The sequence below is a fragment of the Tursiops truncatus genome, chromosome 9 (assembly GCF_011762595.2).
Source record: "Tursiops truncatus isolate mTurTru1 chromosome 9, mTurTru1.mat.Y, whole genome shotgun sequence".
Classification (NCBI taxonomy): domain Eukaryota; kingdom Metazoa; phylum Chordata; class Mammalia; order Artiodactyla; family Delphinidae; genus Tursiops; species Tursiops truncatus.
This window is the reverse complement of record NC_047042.1, coordinates 41,656,692-41,684,518: the sequence shown is the minus strand read 5'-3', so window position 1 is coordinate 41,684,518 and position 27,827 is coordinate 41,656,692. Positions and strand designations below refer to the sequence as shown.

At 32.6% G+C, this 27,827-nt stretch overlaps 1 protein-coding gene across 21 annotated transcripts in view; it reads left to right on the top strand.

Moving 5' to 3' along the window:
* The window catches only part of PHF14 (PHD finger protein 14), a 200,140-nt gene that overhangs the window by 101,225 nt on the left and 71,088 nt on the right, over nucleotides 1-27,827 (top strand). For 6 of the 21 annotated variants that reach the window (XM_073809676.1, XM_033863033.2, XM_033863035.2 and 3 more), the window contains one exon: nucleotides 27,427-27,456. The exons of 7 other annotated variants lie outside the window; for them this stretch is intronic. In XM_073809676.1, coding sequence (XP_073665777.1) covers nucleotides 27,427-27,456 — 30 coding nt within the window. Of the gene's footprint in view, nucleotides 1-19,262; nucleotides 20,411-27,426; nucleotides 27,457-27,827 lie in introns of those variants that run through there. 8 more of the 21 variants (XR_012333948.1, XR_012333945.1, XR_012333950.1 and 5 more) reach the window with 6 other exon arrangements.

Genomic DNA, 27,827 nt, shown 5'->3' with positions numbered 1-27,827 from the left:
ATGGGTCAGGTACCTCATGTATACATTTTGAATCATTTAATCCTTACAGCTTCCCTGTTAGGTGAGCAGTAGTATTATCTCCTTTGAATTGTCAGAGAAACTAAGGCATAGGGAGCTTAAATAACTTCCCAAAAGAAAGTAGAGAATCACTCAGATTCAGGTAGTCTGGCTCCAGAGCCTATGCTCTTAACCTATACAGTCTCAACATAAATTTACATTTCAGCTCCCTGGTAGAATAAAACTTGCCTTTGTTAAATGTATTTGTTTCAGGCTAAATGATGACATCTCTTTCAAGATCATATCTGATGTTCTGTTTATATTATGGTTTTCAAGACTATTTGATGTTCATTGAGATTGCAGTGCTATAATCTTTATTCTTCTAACTATGCTATTTGATTTTCTTTGATATTAAAATGACCTATTTAAATAACTACTTTTCCTTTTTAACTTTAGATGTTATTAAATTATCCTTTATTTGTATTTATATTAAATGAGGATCATAGCACTCATAATAAACCCGACCTTTGTAGATGTTTATCTCTGGGACATTTGTGTTTTTTGTTTTTTATTTTGTTTTCGGCTGTGTTGGGTCTTAGTTGAGGCATGCGGGATCTTTCACTGCAGCGCGGGCTCTTCGTTGTGGCATGCAGGCTTCTTGCTAGTTGTGGTGCACGGATGGGCTTCTCTCTAGTTGTGGTGCATGGGCTACAGAGTGCGTGGGCTCTGTAGTTTGAGGCACACCAGCTCAGTAGTTGTGGCACACGGGCTTAGTTGCCTCGTGGCATGTGGAATCTTAGTTCCCTGACCAGGGATCGAACCCAAGTACCCTGCATTGGAAGGCAGATTCTTTACCACCGGACTACCAGGGAAGTCCCTGGGACATTTGCTTTTAACAAAATATACTCTGTCCTTTTTTAGCTGCAAGTTACATCTTTTACAAATAACTTTAAGATTGAAGGATATATGAATATTATATTCATTCATGTATATGAATGAATATAATATATTTACATTGTATTTATGTTATATATACACACATTAAAATGGCATATGTGTACATACTTAATTCACACATATGATACATAATACCATATATATTAATTGAAGTAGCTATTTGTGAAGATCTGTTATGCCATCTATATTTTTACCTTTTTGGTCACAAGTAATTTTAATTGTGATCATCTATTTACTGAATGCTTTTGTAGTCCCTCTATCTTGAAGAACAACGCACATCGCTCTAATTATAGATGAAGAAATCTGAGTATACAGGCACAATGATGTGAAATTTTAGAGAGGTGAGTATTTACATTAACCACCAGTTGTGCGGGGGTGGGGAAAGATGACAGCACAGTGTAATTACATTTGGTAGATCAAATTTGGAGAATAGATATACCTCACAGATAGCCTCTTGATTACCTGTGATCTGAGGGTTTTATTTTGTTTTGAGAAGAGAGGTCATTTAAATGAGTAGAACAATACAAGATAATAGACAAAGAATTGCAGTCCTTTGAAATTTAGTGAGCTTAGCAAACAAGAACATTGTTATTTCAGAATCTTCATAAAATAAATGTCAGTTTGTTCCTTAGTTGAGAAGTTTTGCATCAACTTGATTCCTTCTTCAGCATATGTGAAACAGAGACTTAAATCTCAAGAAATACATAACCTCAGAATTATATAACCTTAGGGTGATCTTGTTCAGGTTTTAAAACGTGCGTGCGTGTGTGTGTGTGTGTGTGTGTGTGTGTGTGTGTGTCTGTATTATAACATTGTTGTATTTAAACAATGCTTTCATATTTCTATCTCTATTTCACGATTCAAGATAAAAATGAGAAGATTTCAAGCCTCATTTTTTCCCTCATTTCACCTGATTCACTTATTCTTTATATGTGATACGTGTTGTTAGTATACCTCTACTTTTCTACTTAATGTTGTTGACGTATATGGAGAGGTTGTTAATTAGGAAAAGCAAGAATATAATTTTCTTGCTTATTAAGGACAGTTTCTCTCTCTCTCTTTTTTTTTGTGGTAGTGCATTTAGTATTTATCTTAATAGGCTCAAAAAATGAACCTCACTTGACAACTTAATTAGGTAACTAACCAGGAAAAATGGTGGGGAAGGTATAGGGCTAAAATTGGGAGGTTGAAGACTGTGTCAACCATGAGGATGCAGATAACTTTTCTGGGAACCAGTTGTCTCATAAAATGAGCAGTGTGTTAGATTGATTTGAAAATCCTTTTTAATTTTCACATTCTATGATTTTATTATACCATAGGAATGAAGAAAAAGAGAAAGAAATTCTGGGATTCTGAATAATTTACAGCATAAACCTCCCACCAACAGTGCTATTTTTTATTGTATTAACTCATAATATTTTTTCTAATTTTAATTCAGTTATATACTTTATAGGTCATAGCCTACCAGAAACATATGAGTTAATTATAAGGCAGCCACTTTTCATTTTTTACTAATTGAGATATAGGTTTGTGAGGAATGGTTTATAGTAGAAAATGTTTTCTTTCAATCTGAAAAGTTTTTTTTCTTCTTAACTCTGTAAAACAAAATATTATAGATTGAGCTTTTAAATAGACTAAAACATTTATAGATAATAATAACATGCTATTTGGATATTTATAGCATATCTCGTATTTACTGTAGCTTTATAGCTCCTAATAGGTTTACATGTATGATGTATGGTTCCTTTTCATTTTAATTCTTAATTTTTCTTTTAATTCTTCATTTTAATCCTTTTTGTGAAACAGTTTCAAGAAGCAATTACACTTATCCTAAATTGGAAGGAATTAATATTATCAATTTCTGAATTAGCTCTTCCTATTACAATGCAGTTAATAGGATTTAAAGTTAAATATAGTATACATGTACACAGCAGGCTCCCATTTAAAATGAGTTTTCTCCAATTCCAGACTCACTTTCTAGACTGACCTCCTGTAAGAAAATACACAATCAAGAATTAGGTTGACATTGTGAAATGACTTGGTAGCTGACTTTTATCATTGCACATAAACAGCACAGTTATTCTAAGTCACAGTATCACTTTCAGTCAGATAACCACTAAAATCACTGCACTGTGGTTTCCTGAAAATGCCATAATCCTTCAAATGCCACATTAAACTGAGAGAGAAAACCATCAGTAGTGCCTGCACGGTTATGTAGAAGGATGAGCTATGAACCAAGTGAAAAGATGTTCTGGCAGAACAGTAACCTTTCCCTTGATGTGTGCATTTCCCATTACATTTTTGACACAGAATGTTGCAGAATGATTTAATGGTGGCATTTTGTTTTGCTGACTTGTTTTTTCATTAAAAAGAAACCAAAGTTTAGGATAGGAATGTAGAGGAAGAGTGACCAAGCAATGAATTCTATTACAGGAATCTGTTTTCAAAATAAATAAGTTAAGTTTGTTTTAGGAACATGGCTTTTACCCCTTAACATTTTATGTTAACTGTGATAGACAAATCATTTAGTTTTATTATATCTTTAAAACAATGTTGTTTGTTCTTTAAAGTTAATTTTTTTCCTCCATTGTTCTCCCCTCTTCTTTTTTCCTTCCTAGTAACTCTTGATCAGAAATGACATGTCAATAAATAGGAAAGCTTTGTTCAGTAATTACATAGACTGCACATATCGCATGTAACCCAGAAAGTGTCCTACTTTTTATTGTCACTTTAGATGTATATTACTAGAGCTGATTTTACAGAGAAACAAAATACGAATATCACTGGTCTAAAAGATCAATGCCTATTAACTTTGAGAGGGCACATTTCTATTGGGAATGAAGTCATAAAGTTGTCCCACATAAAAGTAGTACAAAGCTTTTTTGCACCTATGAAAACACACTGAGAAAGAGAAAGAACCTTGCCAAAATATATTTTGTAAGACTTGCAGCATTGGACTTTCAGTTTTAATGTTAATATGGAGTGCCTGGATATGGGCCCTGCCACACAATTATTTAAAAAACAAAAACAAAAACTTGGGAATTTATTTTGCAAATACATATTTCTTAAAATCTCACTTTTGATAAAAAGATACATCAGATAGTGTTTGACTAAACACTACTTTGGTCCCCCCCATCCCCCAGGATTATAAGAATATTCATAAAAGGTGCAATTTCAACTAAAGAAATGGAAATTTGACTTGGAATTTCTCACTCAGTATGCCCTTTTTCCCAGCTGACTAACTTTTTAAACAGGAGACTGTCGCTCTTTATGAACTCTGTTAAGTGTCCATTATATTTAGTTTCCTGACGTGCTTTAATTCTGCTGCTCTTTCTTCCAAATGTCACAAAATGGAAGGGTTTACATTGAGTTCAACAATTCTTTATCTTCAAACTGTTACCTAGATCAAAAGAACTAATCAGAACAATATGCAGTGTGGATATATGTTTTCAACTAAAAGTGACTTAGGGGCTTGTTAGTGATATAATTAAAGTATACCTTACTGAACAAATACCTTTATTTTTCTTTCCTTTCCTTTTTCTCTTTCTTCCTTTTTTCCTTTGTTCCCCTTCCTCTCACTCTCCTTCCCTCTTCCTTCTTCCTTTCTCCTCCTTCCCTTCCTCTCCCCCTGACCCCGTCCCACCACCCACCCGCTCTCTCCATCATCAGGACCAGAAAGCCACAGAAATTTGTTACATAGAAATAATGTGTTTTCTGAAAAGTCCCACGTAATGGGAACTCAGTATAGGATTACCCGGAAAGATAATTGGGAAAAAAACAAAACAAAACAAAACAAAAAACAGTGGTAAGCAGTAAAACCAATGAAGTTGTAAAATAATGGGTAGGTTTAAGTAAGTAGGGAAGAATGGAGCAAGACATTCCAGAAGAGAAAAGAGACTTTGTAAGCATACTCAGGAAGATGGGAAGTCCTTTTATGGCAGTAGGTAGTTTCAAGCAGAGATCTGTGCAGAATTATTTGACCTAAAATGGCACAATTTATGGTTGTTTTTTGGGATTGTAACGTTACATAAGTAAGATATAAAAAGATACTTTATAAGATGCTATTTGCATAGCTATTACTATTTGCTAAAAATGTAGTTAAAAATAATTACAAAACTTAAACATGTTCAGGAAGAAAATATATACACACATACAGTACACATACATTCTGGAAAAAATAAAAACCATTAGTAAAACAAATGTTTTGCGTATACAGATAACCTTTTATTTCGGAGATACTGTCATACTGGCTTTAGAACGCATTTATTAATTTATCAGGTTGTTTTTTAAGTACCAAAGCAATATATGTTGTTTGTAATCACTTAACTAATAAGTGTAGGGCTTCCCTGGTGGCTCAGTGGTTGAGAGTCCGCTTGCCATTGCGGGGGACATGGGTTCGTGCCCCGGTGCAGGAGGATCCCACATGCCGCGGAGCGGCTGGGCCTGTGAGCCATGGCCGCTGAGCCTGCGCGTCCGGAGCCTGTGCTCCTCAACGGGAGAGGCCACAGCAGTGAGAGGCCTGCGTACCAAAAAAAAAATAAAAATAAAAAGTGTATAGAGGAATGTTATTTTCACCCTACTTACTCAAAACCCTGTCCATTTGGGGTAACAGACATAGTTTAGTGTATATTCATCCATACTTCTTTCTTCTATGTGCAAACAAAAAATTCAGGGCCCATTGGCTGGCCTCCTCCCTCTCTCCCTTCTATAGCTTTTGTAGGCTTTACTCTGAAATTTGTTTTTTGTTTTTTTTAACTTGAGAACACATAATGGACTTTTTCAGTAAATATAGAACTAAGCCAGTCTTTTAAATAGCTACAAAATAATGTGGATGTGCCATAATTAATTGTAGTATTTCCCTATAAGTAGAAATTCATGGGTTTTTTCTGTTTGATTTCTATCCCAAACTGAGTTTGCTAGACCAAAGTATATGCATATTTTACATTTTAATGGATACTGTTATTTCTTTTCCCAATAGACATGATTGTGTGAGGATGTTATTGCATAACTTTTTGAGAGTCTGGTGGGTAGAAATTGACACTTTGATTTTATTTTGTGACTGCCTGTGAGGTTGAGTGTTTATTCATATATTGATTAGCTATCTGGATTTTCTCATCCATGTGTTGTCTTTCCACATCCTGTGCCTCTTTATTTATTGAGATGTTTTCTCTTTTTTAAAAATGAGTTTATCACATATCTTTGTATAAGTTGCAGATCTTTTCTTTCAGGTATTTTGTGTGTGTGTTTGTACTTTGCTTGCTGATGGTACTTTTTGCAAAATTGAAATTTTAATTTTTGTATGTTGTGATATTTATGTCTAAAAACTAATATGATGTGTTATTATGACAACCAACTAATATCTCATACGTTCTTTAAGCAGGCAGTGCATATTATTTGTCTTTGCCCTTTAGATGATCTTTGTGCAGTTTTGCTTGAAATATTTTTAAAGATCTGAGTTACTATGTCATTAAAAAATAATTTATTTTACATTTTTGCCTTAGCATAATATAAAACTGTTATTTTGCTTTACTAGTATATGTCAAATTCTTCTGTTGATTTAAAAACATAATTTGTTTTACAGAGACTGTATTTTGTTAATTTTATGTGTTGAGAATGCAAATTTTCAAGCATGTTGAAGCTACTTGTCAATGTTGTAACCTTTTGTATGGTGTTTCAGACCTTGAGGAAGTTGAATACATGTTTGGTGATTGGACCTTGAGGAAGTTGAATATATGTTTGGTGGTTGATTACAGAGGCAAAAATTATTGTTTTCATTGAAGAAGTCACTGGCAAACTCTGAATTGCTAAATTCAATGGCCTTTTAATTTTCTATGTACTCTTCGTATTTGGTCTCATTTCAGCATTTAACATTGGTGACCAACGTTCCTTCTTAAAACTTTTGGTTTTCATAGTTTCAGTGTTTTACTCTAGTTCTTATCAGTGGCAAAACTGTGGTTCAAATAGTTGTATTTGGGAACCAAATTATTTGGGTTCAAATCCTCGGCCAGTAGTTATTAGTTTTGACTTTGAGTTAGTTATATTCTCTCTGTGCCTTAGTTTCCTCATTTATAAACTGGGAATAGTAATCACTCCTATCCATGGAATTGCTGTGAGGATTAAATGAATAGAAATAGAAGTTATATGCCTTCATTAACTCCCTCTTAGTCTATTACAGTAACCAGCACCTTTACTAGTTTGAATGTCACCAGGCTCCATCTAGTTGTATAAAGAATTTGTTCATGTTGTACTTAAATTTGTCCAGAAGCTTCTCATTTCTTACAAGGTAAATCCAGAGTTTAAAACATGGCTTCTAAGGCCCTCCAAACCTGACCCCCGTCTTTTTATCTTCATTTCAGTTATTCACAGCTCCAGATAACCTAGTTCTCCTTCCTAAAACTTTCCGGTTAGTTTCATGCCATCTTGCTTTAACTTTAACTTGCTCTTATCTAAAATGATCGCCTGTTTTTCTCTGGAATGAGGGCTTCTCTGTCATTTATATTTAGTCTATATTTCTTGTTCCACCCATGATTCTTAGTGTATAAGTACCATATCTTAATAATTAAGTTAATTTTAATATTCCCAGTCCCAGGCTCCATGCTTATGACATGGTATGCCCTTTACATAACTGTAGAGAATAGAGAATCTACAGATTTTAATTAAAGGCATTCGTATTTAATATTTTAGAGTAACAGTCATCAGATATTAGTGGTAACTTGGCTTAGTTACGTTATTTTTATGTACAAAATGTCAAAGCCTTATTTATTGGGTTGGCCAAAAAGTGCCCTCGGTTTTTTAAGTAAAAATAAAAGACACATTTTTCATTTTTGCCAGGAACTTTATTGACCAGCATATTCACCCTTTTGTTCCACTACCCTCTGCCGTTTTTCAGGCAACTTCATAATTCCATCTTCCCAAAACTTTTTATCTTTTTGAGCAAAGAACTGTTCCAGGTGCCTTTTATAGTCTTCCAGGGAATCAAAATTTTTTCCATTAAGAGAATTTTGTACAGACCTAAATAAATTGAAATCTGAAGATGCAATGTCTGGTGAATACGGTGGATGAATCAGAACTTCCCACCCAAGCTGTAGCAGTTTTTGCCTGGTCATCAAAGAAGCATGTGGTCTTGCGTTATCCTGCTGGAAGATTATGCATTTTCTGTTGACTAAATCTGGACGCTTTTCGACAAGTGCTACTTTCAGTTGGTCTAATTGGGAGTGGTACTTGCTGGAATTAATCCTTTGGTTTTCCAGAAGGAGCTCATAATAGAGGACTCCCTTCCACTCCCATCATATATACACAACATCACCTTCTTTGGATGAAGACCGGCCTTCGGTGTGGTTGGTGGTGGTTCATTTTCCTTGCGCCACGATCTCTTCCATTCCACATTATCGTACAGTATCCACTTTTCATTGCCCATCACAATTTGTTCTAAAAACGGAACGTTTTCATTACATTTAAGTAGAGAATCACATGTGGAAATACGGTCAAGGTTTTTTTCGCTTAACTTATGTGCAGCCCAAACATCAAAGTGATGAACATAACCAAGCTGGTACAGATGACTTTCAATGCTTGATTTGGAAATTTTGAGTATGTCGGCTATCTCCTGCATGGTATAACGTTGATTGTTCTCAGTTAATGTCTCAGTTTGATCACTGTCAACTTCAACTGATCTACCCGACCATGGAGCATCGTCCAGCGAGAAATCTCCAGCACGAAACTTCACAAACTACTTTTGACACATTCAGTCAGTCACAGCACATTCTCCCTACAATGCACAAATCTTGTTTTGTGTTTCAGTTGCATTTTTACCTTTCTTGAAATAATAAAGCATAATATGCTTAAAATGTTGGGGTTTTTTCCTTCCATCTTCAACGTTAAAATGGCTACACAAAAATTCACCAATTTTGATAAGTCTTTTTTTTAAATGCACGCTGATATGACAGCAGTCACATACACTCTAACAAAATTGTTTTGAATGAAATTAAAAACAACTAAGTGCTACTAGAGCCATCTTATGGAAAAAAACAAATGAAACTTTTGGCCCACCCAATAGATCGGGATAGTAGTTTTTGTCATACTTTGTTTTATTATAGTTTGTGTAGTAATTCAGTTCATTTTTTTCTTCATGGCTGTATTGTTCTATGAGTTAAGATATATTTAAAGTCTTAAATGAGTTTTATTACCCTTAACATTCCTCTTGTGTTTCTAAGGATAGTACCTACTTCATTGAAATCTGAATTATCTTTAATCTGAAAATATGTATGTTTACCATTAATTTTTGCTAATTTTAACTGCTTGGGCAATGCAGAGTCAGTTAAGTTAGATCTGACTAAGTCATAATCTAATTTTAGTCAGAGTAGAGGAAATAAAACTGTACTTTGTTTTATAATTTTAATGGTCTGGATCTCCTTTCCATTTTAATCTGAAAGAAAATTATTAGCAGGTTGAGAATTTCTAATTTGGCTTCTGGGGTAATTCCACAGCAATAAAAGACACTGTGATTCTTTCTTTATCTTTTTTTTTTTTATTTGTTTGCTTTGTTTTTTGATGTGCAACTTGAACCTTCATTCCTGACAGCACCTATTTCCATTCTTCTCATGCTCCTTATTTCATCACCTTTTCTCTTCCTTCTTCATATTTAACAAATGACCTCGTCTCCCGCTTCACATAGGAAACAGAAGCCATCAGACAGAAATGCCTAAACTTTCTGACATGGAACCTGTAACTTACATATAACCTTATTGATATCCATAGGCATCTCTCTTCCACCACCCTTCCCTCTCTTTTCATAACAGTACAGTAGAAGAGGTGTTCCCTGTCACTTTTATCCAACAAGTACTCTTAACTCCAACCTACCAAACTATGTGGATTTTCTGACATACTCTTCTTAAAAATTCCTCTGTACTTTCCTTCTGCATCAAATTTTACCCCACATATTCTCTCCCTGATAAATTCCTACTTACCTTTTAACACTTGCTTTAATCCTCTGTTAATCTTTTTTGTTTTGTTTTGTTAATCCTTTCCTCAACCTGCTCTCTCCTACTCATCAAGCAAGATAGTCTGTCTACCTGATATGCTTCATTGGCAGTTTATATAGGCCTCTATGCTAATAATACTTACCACTCTGTATTGAATCTCTCCTATTCAGAGTCTTACACTTTTGTTCACTTGACCCCTCCATCAGACTGTGAATTTAATGAAGAGTTATACTTATATCTCAAGTGCTGGGATAAAATTTGGCATACTATAATCTTTCCGTAATTCTTTGGATGGATAGTTTGTAAAAGATCACTTGGTTAGTGTGAATTAGGTTTAGGACCCAGACCTCTTGACTTCAGCATTCATTATCATGCTGTTTCTACAGGTTCTGTGTTATTAAGTCCTTACAATAATCCTACTCTTTTTAAAGAGACTATTATAGTGCACAATTGTGTCCTTACATGCCCTATTAACAGTATTATTAGTTTTAATGAAATGTTTATACTTTTTAACACTTTTAGTCTAGTATCTGGGCTGTTCATCATTTTAGTTGTCATTTTAGTTTTAGAGAATATAGCTCCTTCTGGATTAACTGCACAAGTCTTTTCATTGTTTAAATACTGGAAATAACTTTTGCAGTGTCATGTCACTGTATGTCATTGGGTTTCCACATTTCCCTTTTGTGACAGTAGCTACTTTTATTCTGTGACATTTAGTCTGGTCACTTGAGTGGAAGTGGTACAAAAAAACTTAATTCTTCATGCATTGTTTGACCTTTAATCTTCACAGTCACATCTTTTTAAATTCTGCACCCATTATAGTAGTAGTAGTATATCCCATGTATAAAATTGCTCACTTTATAAATTTCCTACTTCTTGTTCTGATGTTGTTTGGCGGTCTTAAATCCCTGAAAATAATTTTTGGTAACGATGTGTGGTTTATTGATATCAGCCAGACATGTTATCTGTGGGCAAACTTTTCAGTCTCATTAAGCCTCTTTTTATACTGGTAAATAAGAATAACTCTTCTTTTATATATAAATATATATAAACACACATATGTATACATAAAATATACATAACATTGCTCCCTTTGTACTTCACTTCTTAACGTGTAGTACTCGAAGATACGAATTAGATTTGGGGGAATTTCCTGGCAGTCCAGTGGTTAGGACTCGGTGCTTTCACTGCTGTGGCCAGAGTTCAATCCATGGTTGGGGAACTAAGATCCCTCAAGCCGTGCAGTGCGGCCAAAAAAAAAAAAAGAAGTTAGATTTGGAATTAGATTGTTTTCATCTTGTTTTTTTAACTTTATCAACTACAATTTTGATTTATACTGACTTTATTAGTTAATAGAACTAGAGTTAGAAACTAGAACACAGTAAGTGAAATAATTACCAGAATCTTCTGAAAATTGCCAGAATTTTCAAAAGATTCATTTACTGTTAAATAGGATTTTTTTTTTCATTTTAAAACCCTGCATATTTAAAAGAAAGAGAAAAGGTTCTTGTGATCTTTGTTCCTTTGCCAAAACAATACCTTTTCTCATTTACCCAAATTGGTTATTATGGTATTTAATTCTATGCTATGCAAGGGTATGTTGTCATTTGACCAAAGTTTGTTTTATTACACCCTTACTTTAATTCTTTGGTGAATGAAAGTAAAGAAAGAAATTTGGAAGAAAATTAAGAAGTGAATAACCCAGGTTCTACAGCCTTTCTTTCATAGATACTCTATCAGTTACACAATTCTTTATAGTTTTCCTCTGAACCTTATCTGAATACTCCATAGTTTCTTTAAAAGTTGAAATTCAGAACTCTGGAAACAGTTTTTAATGAGGTACTTAATGTATGTCTATATTCTTAAAATACTTAGGCAAGTTTGAGAAAAATTACCTCATGACTATACTATTAAACAACTGTATGATTTGACTTTAGTATAATATTGTTCATGTATTGTGTGTGTGTATATGTCAAAGATAATACATGAAGGGCCCTAAGTGTGTACAAAGATAATACATGAAGGGCCCTAAGTGTGATTTAGCCAGTTTTGATACATTGAACTACATAAAAGTAACTCTTTAAGTATGTTCTCTCCAAACAATAGCAAATGGAGGAGGACTTCTGCTTTGAGTGAAATTGTTAGGCACTCCCTGTAGCGCTCAGTAAATTAGATGGACACAGACAGCTGCACAAGGAAGATAGGCCTAGGAAAGACTAAATAAGTGGGGTTCAGTCACATCCAAGTGAAATTATATCAGTCAATGACTTTCTTTTTAAGTGATTGGAATCTTCCAGACCCATTTCTTTTGTCCGTTTACTCATTGGTGTCAATTATTAAAGAATTGAAAAATTGCCTGATTATATCAAGAACCTTGTTGTGACATGACCTGTAAATGTAGATCTTTTTAAAAGGAAAGTTGAGTTTCATGTAGTGAGAGCCTTGAGCACTCTGACCAAAAATTTATTTGACTGTGCTTTTGACGCTTTCATTTGTAAAGAAAGTATAGAATCTATTTTCTCCCTATTTTTTTTAAAAATAAGATTCCTATGTTTATTCTCATCAAATTTATTTTCTAAACTATTCAATATTTATTAAGGATATTAAAATGCATTTATTTATTCATACATCAAACTGTTATATGGAAGGTATATAAGAGACATCAGAATTTAGAGGATGATGGGAATATTCCTAAAAGGATGAGGGAGAAATCTTATGTAAACCAAGGAGAAATTTGAGTTGCATGTTGAAGTATGTATGAGCAGGTTTCAGAAGATTGAGATGGGAGGTACCAAATCCTTCAAGAGAATGAATATGAATAAAGAAATAGCGTGGGATCCTTGGAGTCATTTGTAATGTAGGTTAAAGGTAGATTGGGTCCTGGATTCAGTCTAAAGATTTTAAGAGTCATAATGGGGATTTATTGAAGGTAAGAGATAATAGGGAGAATAGTCCTTTAGGAGATTGATATTGTGGTGGCCTGTGTGATGAAGGAATGGGCAGCTGGAGATAGACCAATTTGGGGGCCTAGAACTTAGACTGATGGAAAAATAAGTGGAAAGGATTCAGTAGATTCAGGAGACGTAAGTTCACAGTAGAAGTTACAGCAGATAATTAACGAAAATGAGGAGGCAAGGAAGAAAGGGGAGTGTTAAACCAAACTATCCGACTTTAAGGTAACTAATTTGAAAGAATGGTGATACCAATAACAGAAAGATTAGTGGCTATATTTATTTTTTGGAGACAAATACAATAGGTGAATGACATCATAGGGAATTGTGAGGTTTCTTTTTAGGAGTTATTGAAGTAGAAATTTTCAGAATGCACTTAAAGTTATGTGATTATAAATACAGAGAGGAATCCAAACCCTGGAAATAGATCTAGTAACTGTTACAGATCTGTTCTGTACAACTCAAGTATCCAATCCTAATTTTCCTACCTTTACTTTAAGTAAATGACTGTGTCTCTGTGTCTCTGAAGGTCTGGTAAGGAATCATGTTCCATAAGAACAGAGGAACTGAAAGAATTGGGTAGATGTCCTTGGTTTAGTTGGACCACAGGCTGAGTCCAGAGAAATTGAATTATCTCATAGGAGATCCTCAAGATGAGATTGTTTAATATTCTGTGGGGTTTTTTTTAAAGCTTTGTTTTGGTGACCACAGTATTTATGTGTACAAATAATATTTGTCTGTGCTTAGTTGAATGTCAACTGGAATATTTGTAATTTGTCTCCTACCTCCCTTTATTTTTTTTAGCTTTTGTTTCTATGCCTCTTTCTTTGTGATTTCTTCACAGCAGCTGAATTTAGTCTACTTTAAGGCTCTTAATCTTTAGGGTACATTGAAATCACCGGAAAGGCTTATTAAACCACAGAATTTCTGCTTTGGACGCTCTGGAGTGGTGCCCAAGAATTTGTATTTGTAATAAATTCTCAGCTGTTGCTCATTCTGATGATTCGGGGACCATACTCTGAGAACCACTGCTTTGTTCCAGAAGCCCTTTAGCTGAAGCTTTAAGATAGTGGTTCTCAGCTTGGCTAGAGATGCAAGTTACCCATAGGAAGAATTACAAACAACACGATCATAAAATTATTCTTGGAGATTCTGAATCAGTAGGTTCTAAATCTGTGGAGTAGAGTTTGGCAGAGGCAGAGTTAAGGCTGGCTTAATCCTCATCTGAAAGTCTCCCTTTCTTTCACATTCTCAAGTTCATTGTTTATCCCCATTGCATGTAACTCAGCAACTTTTTCAATATCATCACACTGAATAAGAATCAGTGAAGTGTGAACACTCCCAAATCTTGGCATATTTGTCTCTTCCTCTATTTCTGTCTTTCTGGCATTCTTTGCCTTCATTTTTCTCTACCCCTGATCTATCAAAGGCACCATGATGTGAAAATGAAGACTTTAACATTTAAATTTAAATTTAAAGGGAGATGTGGTGGGGGGAAGGGGGGGAGTGTATGTGCTCAATTTTTCTGTAAATCTAAAACTTCTAAAAAATAAAGTCCATTAATTAAAATTTAAAGGCAGGTAAGTGAAATTTTCATGTATATTTAAAAAATTTTGTTATAAAAATATACTTAACAAAAAACCAAAAATATAAAAAAAGTTTGAATTACTATGATCTTATAGCATCTTAGTATATTTACTTTTATTCATATAATTTTAATAATTGTGTTCAAAAAGTTTAAAATATATACCTGCTGTGCATTATTTGAAAACTAAAAATATCAGAGTAATTGGGGAACCATTTTCCATCATAACGTTTCTTGATCTCCATTTCTTTTTTTCCCATTTTTTCGGCTTACTTAAGACCTTTCTCAGTGTCTACGCTGTTCTCTGTGATGTTATTCTGTACACCTTAGCTGCTTCAGTGTTTCCTCTTGCCTTCTTTCTATGTTTCTCACTTCTGATTAGGCCTCCTTGGATCCCACTCTCTTTGCCTGGGCTGTCCACATTTTTTATTGCTAGAGTATAACTGCTTTCTGTAGCTCTAATGTATCTTGATTCCTCCAACCTTCTGGGTTCTTCTCTTGCCTGATTAAATGGCCTAAACCCAAACTCCAGTCATTGAAGAAATTCTACCAGAATCCTCCCTAACTTTCAGAGCAGGCCATGCATTCTCCTGCTTCTTCATTTTCTGTTGAGCCCAGCTGTTCTTTATTCTCCAAATACAATTATTCCAAGGCTGTCTTGAACATTTACTGAACCATTCAGGGTAAAAGAGTCTAAAATTTAAAATTAAATGCTTTATACCACTGTTCTTAGGAGTTACTTGGCCATCCCTAACACTAAGAGTGTTCCCGTTATGCCCTAGACCTGGCTTTATAAAAAGCAGTGATCAATGATTTTAGTTAATGTCTTTAGAACTAAATTGATGCTGTATTGTACATCATGAAGAGATTAGATTCTAAAGAGGAAATTAGAAAATAAACTGGGTCTTGTGAAGGAAACAACTTAGAAGTTACATTTTAAGAATGCTTTTCTATTAGTAAAAATTGGAAAAGAGATGTTTAATATTCAAAATATTTATATTTGGATAATGAAAGTAGACAAGCTGCCACTGAATCTGTCTTATTAAGGTGGTATTCTGATAAAATTTGGATTGAAAAGAAAATGTTTATTCAGTATATTTTTTTCCTTTATAATTAAGTTGATTTGATGATTTGTTAGACATGTGGAATAGCTAACCTGCTTCACACATTTAATATTCAATGTATGACATTCTTTGATTTTCATATCTATATTAAAACATTAAACCTTTAAGTAACTTAGTGTGATTTATAAATATTTTTATGTTACATTATCAGTGTTTGAATTTTTAAATTTTCTTTTTCTCTTTAAAATAAATGCATTATAGACAAGTAAATTGTATTTAAAGAAAACAGAAGCCTGAACATGGTAACCATTAATTACATAGTGAAGTGTGGTATTTCTGGAGTATGCAGTTTTAGAGTAGTAAACATAATTTCTAGCATATATAGCAATGAAATATTTCTCGTTTCACTCATTTATTTTTCTGTAAAATTTATTTTTTGTAATTACAAACTCATTTTCTATTGCAATGTGGTAATATTGTTAACTTGTTAACTTACACAAAAGGGATTATCTATTGTTAAGAAAGACTGGGACTCCACCCATAGTTCTGCTACTGGCTAGATGAATGACCTTGAATTAAGTTACCGTGATAGTCATTTTTTCATCTATAAAGTGAAGGCATCAACCTCAATTTTTCCCCAGATTTTGTAACTTTTGTAACTCAAAGCAATTTCAAAACAAGTATTAATACAATACAGTTCTGAAAAGGATCTCACTATTCTTTGACACTTGAATCATCTGCTCAGTATCACTACTAAAGCCACAGGGAAAAAGCTACTGCCAGGGATAGAAGTGTATAAGTAACCCATTCCCTCTTGAGGCAGCTGTGACCACTGGCAATTTCTTTCTCCAAGTGAGCTAACATATCTCTTCTTAATAATTTCAATCCTTGGAATCATATAAAACAAGCATAATCCAGCTTCTAGTATTAGAAACCAACTATATTGTTTTCTGGTTTTTCTTTCTTTTTTATTTTGAAACATCCTGTTAAATCTGTTCCTCCTATAACAAGGTTTTGATCTGTGTTGGTTTTTTATAGTTTCAGACATATAAAATAGACATATTAATGGAATTAGAATTTGTAGATAAGATTGGATATAAATTTTGGAGTTGATGATGAATTTTGATATCTAGGTAATAATGTATAAGAATCTCATATTTTTAACATTTTAATTGAACCCCATAGACATGTTAAAAGTCTGTATGAACTGGAAATTAAAATAATGCTAGTGTTAGATGCTTACTATATCCCAGGCTCTATTCTCTGCTTTCTAAGTGTATTATCTCATTCAGTTTTTAACAACAGTCCTCTGAGGTATGGCCATCTCCATTTTGGAGATTAGGTAACTGAGGTACAGAGGCACTAAGCATCATGAAATAGAAATTATTCCAATTATATATTGAAATTCTGTTCTATAAATTGTTATATATTAGAATACAGTTTTTTCCTTCCATTAAATACTACTAGTGTTTGATAAATTTACTGTTGTTCATATTAGTTGCTGAGATTTATAGAGTGCTTATGAAGGGCCAATGTGCTAATGCTTTGTATAGTTGATCTCATGTAGTCCTCAAGGAAACTCCATTACACAGATATTGATTTTATCCCTATCTTATGGGTGAGGAAATTGAGAAGTATTCCTTGTTCAAGATCATACAGCTAGGAAGTGGTAGAGTTAGAGTTTTGAGTCTAGGCAGTCTTGACTGTGTTGCTAATGCTCTAATCATTAGGCATACCGCTCACCAAACTGTGCTCCTTTAGCATATTTGACTTCATTGGGGCAAAAGTAGGTGCTTTTTCTTGGTAGGCATCCAACTATACAGGATAACAGACCATTGGTGCTTGCATCAGGGAAGCCCTTTGAAAATAGTTAATTCCCTTTTTTCTACATTAATTTGTAAGTAAGCTTATTAGAAGCATATGGAATAAATAGAAAGCCAAGACTTGAACTCTGATATAAGAGACCACATAGTAGTCTTTTGTCCTAAGACGGTAGCAGCCAAGACAAGTCATGTTGCTTACTCTGAATATTAAGTGAAATTTTAGGATGGAAGAATACTAGTTAGAGCTTTTCAGTTTTTTTCAAAGTTAAATTTAGATTTAATTAGAATTTAAAGCAGATTTCTGTGACATCTAATGTATCTATTGGGTTGGCCAAAAAGTTCATTCAGTTAGTGAATCGTTCAATAAAATTCTTGGTGAAAATGAAAAATGTCTTTTACTTTTACTTAAAACCAAACGAATTTTTTGGCCAACCCAATATATATTTAAATTCCTATCAGTGTTAACTACAAATGAATCTTTGGGTTGTCTGCTACTCTCTATCGTTTGTGCATGTAATTAAAACTTAAATGTACTTCTGTGGTAAATGATGTGGTTGCTTCCTCTTTCATTTTGCTTATCTAGTAGTGCTTAACCTGCAGGCAAAGCACTTCTCAGAATATCAGATTTAGAATGTGCTTACATTTCATCACTTGGAGCCTGAAGCACTGAGAAAAGTTAGCACATGTGACTATTTAGCAAGGGAATTCAGCTCTTCCTATCTATTTCCTTGTTACTCAACGAGGGAATTCTGTTCTTTCTGCTTACTTCTCATATGCTGATAAGTACATGTCTCTGAAAACTATGTTTCACGTTATATTCTTTTTTTCTTGTACAATTTTATTTTTCCTTTCTTTGGAATTTATTCATTTTGGCATGGTAGCTCGTCGATGGCATAGTAGTGCTTTATTTATCTGTGATTGTGCCACTTTTCACTTTCTTTTTCTCAGTAGAACTTAGAAGCATTAAACACATCTCTCTAATACTTAAATATTGAAATGAACTTTTTCTATACTGTGTGACTAGTTGGTAATTTAATCTCATCTGCACAGATGTAAATATCTGAAGGAAATGATAAAATTTTGTTTTCCACAATCAAAAAGAAAGTTACTTCTCATCACCAGGCATCTAAAATTTCTCCTCTGAAAATGCGTCGGTAGGGAAATAAATATAAGAAAAACTAAAGAAAGTTTTGAAAAATAAATGCAAGTGAATGACTTGAAAATTTGGCCAAAATTAGTGTTGTATAATCAATGACCAGGTCTTTACAGTGAGGTGTATTCTCTGTTACTTTTGTTGCACAAATCTACTAAAATAGCTAGCTAGGGATATACTTTTCATAATTGTAAGCAAACGTTTCCAATATAGTCTTTAAAAAAAGGAAGGCAAGTATAGGCCCAGGGAATAAGAATCATCTGAATATTTCCTCCCTGAGACTCTGTACTTGAGTAGAACCACTCCTGTAATGTACTGATTAGGTGTGCTTGTTTTCAGTATATTGCATGCTTTCTCAAGCATTGTTAACTTGCCATATTTGATGAAAAAATAGCAAACTGCTATTATTTAAAGCATCTATTAACCAAATTACATGTTTGCTTATATAAATACAAACCCCTCATCATTTTTATATTTTCTTTTTTGTTTTACTAAGATAGATTTATTGTGACAACTAAAAGTAATAATAATACAAGAGGCAACTCAGTGTTTCAAATGATGAAATAGTTCCAATTCAACTAGTAAGAACCTTTACAAGATCATGGCATTTAGGTTTAGGGCATCTGTCTCTTTGGACCAGATCATATGTTATTTGAATCTACTATGGTATTGTTAGTGTGTTTCATAAGACATAGTGCAGAGCTGCTGTGATCTTTAAATGTTAATGTTCTTTTCTTATCACTTTACTGTGTAGATACCCTTCATGAGACCCAACTCTGCCACAGCTCATCCTCGGAGGCAATCCTGGAAACCTCTTTTATAAGTGTGATTTTAAAAATGTGGATAACACTCTCAATAGAGTATATAAAGTAAAGGAGAACAGCTATCTTGTCTTTCCCATAAGCTTATCACTGCAAAAAGTTGCCTTTGCTTGTCAGGTTTGGATAGAATGTAATTGATTGGTTTGTTACTTGGACTGACAAGGCAGTTAATTTGCCTGTGTGGATTTTTTTCTCCTTTTTTTCTTTTGCACTAATCAGAAACATTTGATATGTGCATTGTTGAAAAATACTAGATGATGTCTTGTCAGAATTGTCCTATTAAGTAATGTCTTCCCCTCTTGCTTCTTTGGCAAATGATAGACAGTATTTGGACTTACTTAAGAGTTACTGAAGCCTGTGGGACTTACATGCAATGTGCTACTTGTTGTTGAACAAATCTAGTAACAAACAAGAAAGATAATGCATTCCATTAGTCTGCTATTCTGTTTCATCCAACTTAATACATATATTCATATATGAAATACTGCATTGGGAAACAACTGTAGACTATATTAAATGTTACTTCTATTTATCATATTCAGCAAAAGTGAAAGACTTGTGAAAGCGTATGCCATTCTAGTTTTGACTCATTAGTTCTAGTGTGAAAGCACTAATATTAGTAGCATGCAGTTTTTGCAACTTCAGATTTTAAGCTTGTAAATAAGAATATATCTGTGTTGATCTCTAGATATTTTTTAGTAATAACCAAATATATTCACTCTTTATTGATTCAATACAAACTTTCTCTGTTCAGTATAATTTTATTTTTCTCAACCTTAAGTATGAGGTTACAAAATAAGGAGAGAGATACAAAGCTTTTGACTATACAGCCTGCCAACTGAAAGATCTTCATCAACATTTGTATCTTTCCAAAGGTTTACAGAATTAAAATTTGGTCTTCAAGCTTTAATGAACAAGTCTTAAATCAATGACAGAAATATGTTGAATATTTCATCACTTCATCTTGAACTGATTTAGAAGAGACTGTTTGCTGAAATTGAAATACATATATACATGTAAATTGTCAACATGTCTCTTGGAATTTCCTGATTTATAAATGTGGTTTGGGACATCTTTTCAGGTATAGTGGCATTGAAAATAGTTCAAACATTAGGAATAGAGTAGGAAATGTTATAGATAATTAAAAGCAAGTGTAAATATAAAGTTGCTGTATGCTAGTAATCTTTAGTTATACTAAGGAACCATATTATTGGATATTTAATAAAAGCAGTATGTATATAAAATATGTATAAACTGAGATTATTAACTTATTGAAAGACCTAACATTGGAGGAAAAATATTAATAACCTGTAGCAAAACCAGTAGGCTTTTTTTTTTTTAGAAAAAGAATTCATTATTTATCACTGCATAAGCTTAAGAAAAAGTTGGTAGTTATTACTATTGCTGAACTGCAGCTGATTTTAAGAAAAATATCAGATTGCCATTTCCTTAAAAAAGAATATGCTAGTGCATTTGGACCTGACTCTCCTTTGATATATGGTAAGATATTACTAGTGGTCATTTTATTTTAGATTTTTTTGAAAAATCATTAAACCTTGTGGTTTTGGTGACACTATTAATCAAAGTCCTTTCCACCTGGTTCTATTTAGAATACCATATTATCATCATTCTCCATCTTACTGTTCGGTGGTGGATATGTGGTTCCATATTTGGTGCTAGCCCTAAGAATCTTTGTCACACATCACGAATATAAACCACATAATATTCATAAGATCATTGGTCCTGCAAATGTGTATTTGGAGTAGAACTTTTGAAGAGAGTAGAATGAAACACTTTCTCCTAATCATCTCCTAGACACTCTCATATTTCCATGGTACAAAATTAACCCTTTTCTGTAATTGGTCCAGTTGTTATTCAAAGGAGATATTAATGTGTATATCAAGAGAATATACACTAAATAGTTCATATTTTACATACATGTATAAGAGAAAGCAGTCCGACAGGTAAATGATGGTTATTTGTCGCATGATAGGGAAAGAAAAAAACACTGAAATATCAAGAAGTAAAATAAATAACTCTGAACTACAAGAAGAATGACATGGCAGTATATATAGCAGTGGTTCTCAAACTTTATAGTACATCAGAATCAAGGATTTGTTTAAAAGCAGATCGCTCACCTACTCCCCTCCTCATTTTCCTCCTCATTTTCCTCCCTCTTACTTCTCCCTGCAGTTTCTGATTAAGTGGGTCTGGGATGAGGCCTGAAAATCTGCATTTCTAAAAGTTCCCAAGTGATGCTGAAGCTGGCCAGGGACATCCTTTGAGAACCATTTGTGTATAATATTTTGAAAAGAATCATGGTATTGTGGTTGACATTGATTGATTGAATGTGGCTTTAATCTTGTTAAAAGGGCCCTTAAATTTTCAAAAATACTTGTTTCTAGGTAAAAGAGATTATAGTAGTTTATAGCACATAGAGTATAACTTCTTTATTATACATAAGTTTAGTTAAGCAGGTGTTTATTTTATACCTATTTTGGACACAGCACCATTTTAGGTACAGAAATTAATCAAGGAACATAGCCTTTGTCCATAATTCACTAATTCCTTTGTTAGGAAAAGATTTGAAATTAGGATTATGTTTAACATGAAAACAAATTTAGCCTTAACCTTTATCCATTTTGTTTGTAAATGAAATTTATTTATCATTTATATATCATTGTTATTCGTGTTTCTTGAGTGTTTATCTGATTTTACAATTATAATGTTAAAAATAGATCACTGACCAATAAATAATAAGAATATTCACACTCATTATCCTATTTCCCTGTTTTTACATCCTATTACTTACTAGATCACTCTTTTTAAACTCTTAATGTTTTTTATTTGACAAAACTTACCACTGTTTTACTTGATTCTCAGTATGGGAATATTTTATTAATATTTCACCAAAATCTATTCAAGGAATTCAGAAGGACTCTCTAGCAGAATGGAATACTAACATTACTAATTTTTCTTTAAACTTTCTGAAATCATTTTGACAATTAAAACTTGTTTAAGAGACTCAGCTTTAGAGTTGCATGGCATATGAAGGCAGAAATTTTTTCCTACCCAGTCAACACTTTATCAATTTACATAATACTAAGGATTGCAATTAAAAATATTTCTGAGATAGACATGCTTTGCAAATACTTTTTTTTTTTTAAATAAACATATAGACCTCTTTCTCCCAGTACACAGTCTTAAGACTTTCTGCAGGCCTGCTGTAAGATTCACTGCTGTTCAGGTACATAGGATATAATGAAACTGGATGTTCATGCTGGGCTTTGTGAATAAAATGAGACTGACCTCCAGCCATTATCTCATTTATCTGATTTACATTGTAAAATCAAGATCTACACTATTGATTAGAGAATAATTAGTTAATTATGAGCAGGGAAATACAAAGTTATGTGGGGCTTGAGCACAGCGGGTTGTACTGCTGAAAAATTTCCAAGGGCATGAGCAGATGGAGATCAGTTTATTAAAGAACAAAGCAGATGTGTTTCAGGTATGAAAATGTCTAATCATTCTCTCATGCTGTGAAGAGGTACTTGACCTTATTGTGTATTTTTATATGAATTCTTTTATTTCATGTTTTAGTTTTGCCTTTCACTTTTAATCTTGTAACTTGACTACTGCAGATGTAGCTAACTGAATTGATCCCATTATTTAAGTGATCATTAAACATGAATTTGGACTTCAATAATTATCCAAATATTTTTTCCAGTTAATATACTTTACAGAATATTTTTGTCTTTCCTACCACTCATTCATTCATTATTGCATGTGATGAGAGTCTATAGTGACATTAATGAAAATATGTTCAAGACCTCCACATTAGCCTTTATTTGTGAAATATCATATAAAAGACATTTTCTAATTATTTTGAAAATGCTCATATAGGTGATTTGCACTAAAAGTGTTGTAAAAAGGAATAAAGTTTGCCTTTATTGATATTAAATGTTATTCTAATATTTGTAGAATGCAGAATTTTTTGCAAGCTTGTATTTTAAAAGTGATTTAACTCATGGGCCACAAACCTGCATTTTCTCCATCTGTTAAAAGGAATAATTGAATTGGCTACTGTTCAATGAAAGAGTCTGTCACTACTGGTTAATACATTTGTGTAGGTGTTTCAGTTGCTAGTAAGATTTTATGTAAGTAATATTAAGACCAATTCTTTTGGTCATTCTTCTATAGAATTTTTGTGTAGAAATGATGAAAAAGTAAGAAAATCCAACCCATCTATTCTCTTGATATTTAGTTGTGAGTTTTTTGTTTTTTTTAATTAAATGGATGTAACAGTATATATTTTCAAGGTTGGTTCTTTATTTTACTGTATATAAACTTGGAAGGGACCTAAACCAAATGTTCATTGCCATAAAAAATATCTGTGATTATGGATCAACCTGGTCATAAAACATGTACATTACTTTTCAAGTCCATGTTACAGATTTCTCTTCTTCATGAAATTTAGCTAATCATCTGGCTATAAATTATATATATAGGAGGTACACCTTTTTTTTGGTTAGTTTTGAAAAGTAGTTATTTAGTGTACTCTTCTAGTGAAATTATCAATTGGAAATTAAGGGAATTTAAGAAACCCTTTGGAACACTGGCCTGTCTCTTAGGTGTAGACAGAAATAAATAAGTTGTTTCTTTTTACTTGTGTGTATATTCTCAGTAATCAGATAAACACATGACTGATTGCTCCCATGGATCATAGGACATAGGAACATAAATCATTTTCTTCCTCTTTTATGTCTAGGGTGCTATACTTAACCATATCTAAGTAAGTATTTTAAATACATATAGAACTATGTTTATTTGGTCACTGCATTTTGTTAAATGAATGTGTAAAAGACCATATACATATAGCTGCTTTATTATTGACATCTGTATCCATTATGAATCTGATGCCTAGGAAGTTGTATTTAGTAAAAATCTAATTAAACAATGAGGTTTCCTTTTCTTATAAATGGGATTTATCTTATCTCACTTACAATTGTAATTTTAGAATGTCCCATAATATGTTAATGTGTACAGTTTTATTAGATGTTTAGAGGATATTCTTTAAGCATCCAGTTTGCATTTTATTAAAAAACATAGTGTATCTTTATAGGTTAGTTTTATATTTTTTAATTTAAGACATTGTCTTCCTATTTAATATATGTGCTATTGGTATAATAGTCCGTTTTTATTACATAGACATTTGTGTTATTTAATAAAGTATATTGTGTTATATCACAGCTTTTGTGGGTCAGTGACTGCTTTTGCACAAGATTTATTATTTTGATACATTAAATATGTACTATATTATGTGTTGTAATTACGTATTTCCAAGTATGTGTAAGAAGTAGATGTAGAGGTCATAAATAATAATTTGATCAATAACTACTTCAACTCTATTTCAGCTTTTAGGTAGCAGAATGATTGCAGATCCTTACGAGCTTCTGATTTTTGAGTTTTTAAAATGACCTATATTTGTAACTTAGCCATAATTTGTTGGCTGACAAAATTTGCTAAAGTTTACAAAATGGTGTGCGTGTGCATGAAATAAATAATTTACTATTTTTACCATCTAAATTGTTCTTTGATTTCTAGGGTTCTTAATGGCATTCCTTACGTTTGTCTATGGTGAATTAATTCTTGCAAATTCTACTGGAGTTCCCTTGTATCACTCAGGATATTTTTGTTACCAGCACACGAAGCTATAGATTTATTCAATTAAATATTTTAGTGTAGAAACAACTATATTTTTTCCATATGGAAATAATTTTAGTCGTTTTTAGAAAAGGCTAATATTTATATGTTTGTTTATTAACAGAGTTATTGATTTCAAGATTGGGTTATTTCTTTTTCTTTTTCATTTTCTTTTTTCCTCTCCTGGATTTTGGCAGTTACTAAGTGTATTAACTACTCCCTTCTGCTGCTTAGTCTTGGAATTACAGTTTTTATTTACTGCTGAGTGAGCTATAACTTGAGAGAACTTCCATATCACCCCTGATTCTATCAAGCAGATTCTTCCTTTCCTCTGGAACCCATCACTAATACATGAGTTCCATGTGTAGACTAAGTCATTCTAAAAAGTATAACTAATGAAGGAATCAGTAAGGATTAGGTCACTTCCAAATGGCATATACTTCAACATTATCTTCTAACAAATCTAGCATATAAAGTCTTTCTTTTCCCTTTTGCATTTATTATTGAGCTGAAAGATAACTTGAGTTTACAGTTAATTGAAATCAGCTACAAATTTGAACTATATCAGTGTAGCAAACTTGTTTTTAATTTATTAGCTTGAAATATATATATGTACATATACATAATACGTACACACACACACACACACACACACCAGCAAGAACCATCTTAGTACATGAAGGTAAAAGGTAATGAATTATTATTCACCTTTATATTCATCATAGTGTTTGACTCTAGTTGTACACTAGAAACCATAATTTGCAAGTTATTATGGCACAGACTTATAAAGTAAATATGTAGTAATTAGGTTGTAATTTGATATGAACTAGGAAAGCATTAATACTATAACTCTTCACTTATCAAAAGCCCAGGTTATTGGCAATCTGAACTTGCTTAAAAACCCTAAGTTAAGCAAAAAAGACTATAGTTAACCCACATTGAGTCCATGTACTTAGTAGTCCTCATTTTCATGTTTTTATAAACTGTCAATTTGCATAGTCTTATGTCCAGTGATCTGGTTTCTGAATCCACAGTGAATTATTGTCGGAGAAATGCTGCTTAGACAGATGACACTGACAATATCAGAAAGTAGTGACTGATATTTTTTAAGCAAGTGAGGAGGACCTATAAAAGTTGAATACAAGAATTCAAACAGAACAGCAGACTGATGATATTCATGTCCAAACACAAAAGGCTGTCACATTGTTAGACATGTAGCAGCATCTATTACTCATACTTGTGACCCTGGAATGATAAAGATAGAGTAAATTATATTTAATGGATTTTCTTGATGAAGCAAAGAATGTGATTCTCTTTAAATTTCCCATTAAAGATGACTGAAATACTATTTTCCATGCTTGAAGGACTACGCCCTCAGCTAACTAGAAATCTCAACCTTCTCATAACTCATAAATGCTTATACGCTGAAGGGTCCTCTAACTATGTGTTTAATGTAATTGGAATTTTAACTATTGAAGGGTAAATAAGTTGAATTGAGAAGAACAAAATTTTGTGGGCTTGCCATTTAGTTTTATGTAATGTTTTATGTTAGCTATATATTATCTATTATTTTTCTTAATACTAGAACAACAGGTATTTAAACAGTTTAAGTGCTTTTAAATATATTTTTGGGTGGTTTATTTATAATACTGGCACAGTAAATAAAGTACTGTTTGTTATTACTATTTGATTTGATTTTTTTGTATAGCTAGAATTATTATAGTAAACATTTTTATTCAAGTCCATCTCTTGAGTCTAAGTGAAGGTTTTTGGAAAAGTACGTAAGTTTATTTGGTTTATGAGAAGGAAGTTGTAGGGGAAGGAGTGCCTAAACTTAAGATATATAATTGTGTTTTAAACTTCTGTATACCTGAATAACTTAGCTAAGTTGCTAAACTTTCTGAAACTTCTGATTTCTGAAATGGGTCTTTGGGAGATTGGGTTTTATAGAATGACATGAAATTTTTACTATAAATGTAGATTTATAGTTCCCTTTATTGTGAAAATAAATTGCTTTTCTTTGCATGTTGTTTATCACAATAACTCCTTCTCCTTTTTTTCTAATAAAAGTTATTTAAGAGTAATTTTGTACTTTAAGTAATATATGTCCTATAAAATATCCTCCTTGCTTTCTTAGTTATGGATTCCTCAACTTTTTAGGTTTAAATCAGTAAGAGTATATATAAAGAGAATGTGACAGATTGGTTTGGAGAAAGTATTATTTTTTTTAACTTACAAAAAAATAGCACAAAGAATAAGAGGAATATAACCCTTTCTATAAAATGTATACATCTTTGTTATTTGTTGTTAAATTTTGGTCTTGTTATTCCAACTGATGCAAAATTCTTTTTAAAAAACACTGAAATAATACAGATCTTTCTTCATTGTCAGCAGGATGAGATTGTCTGAAACGAAGAATAGGTATGATAGTTTTCTTAGATTTTGTACATCATAGGTGGCAAAGACACTGTCAAAACATTTGTTAATAAGCTTTAAAATGTACTAAGAGGTACTTTGAAAAACCAATTGCACTGAAAGTGACAGGTAAATTTTTGAGAAAATTTATATTTTAGAAAATAAACTTCTTAGAATGGTTTTTATTTGCTGTAGATTATGTTAGCATGCTATACACATTAGAAATTTTATTTACAATCTACCTTAACTTAGAGAAAGAGAGTGATGAGGTATATCAATTGTATAGAATTAAGCTTAGTGTAGCCTAGTAGAATTCATTAGATTTAAAAGTTTTTTTAAATAATCACAATATGTTAGATTGAATTCATAATCTTGAA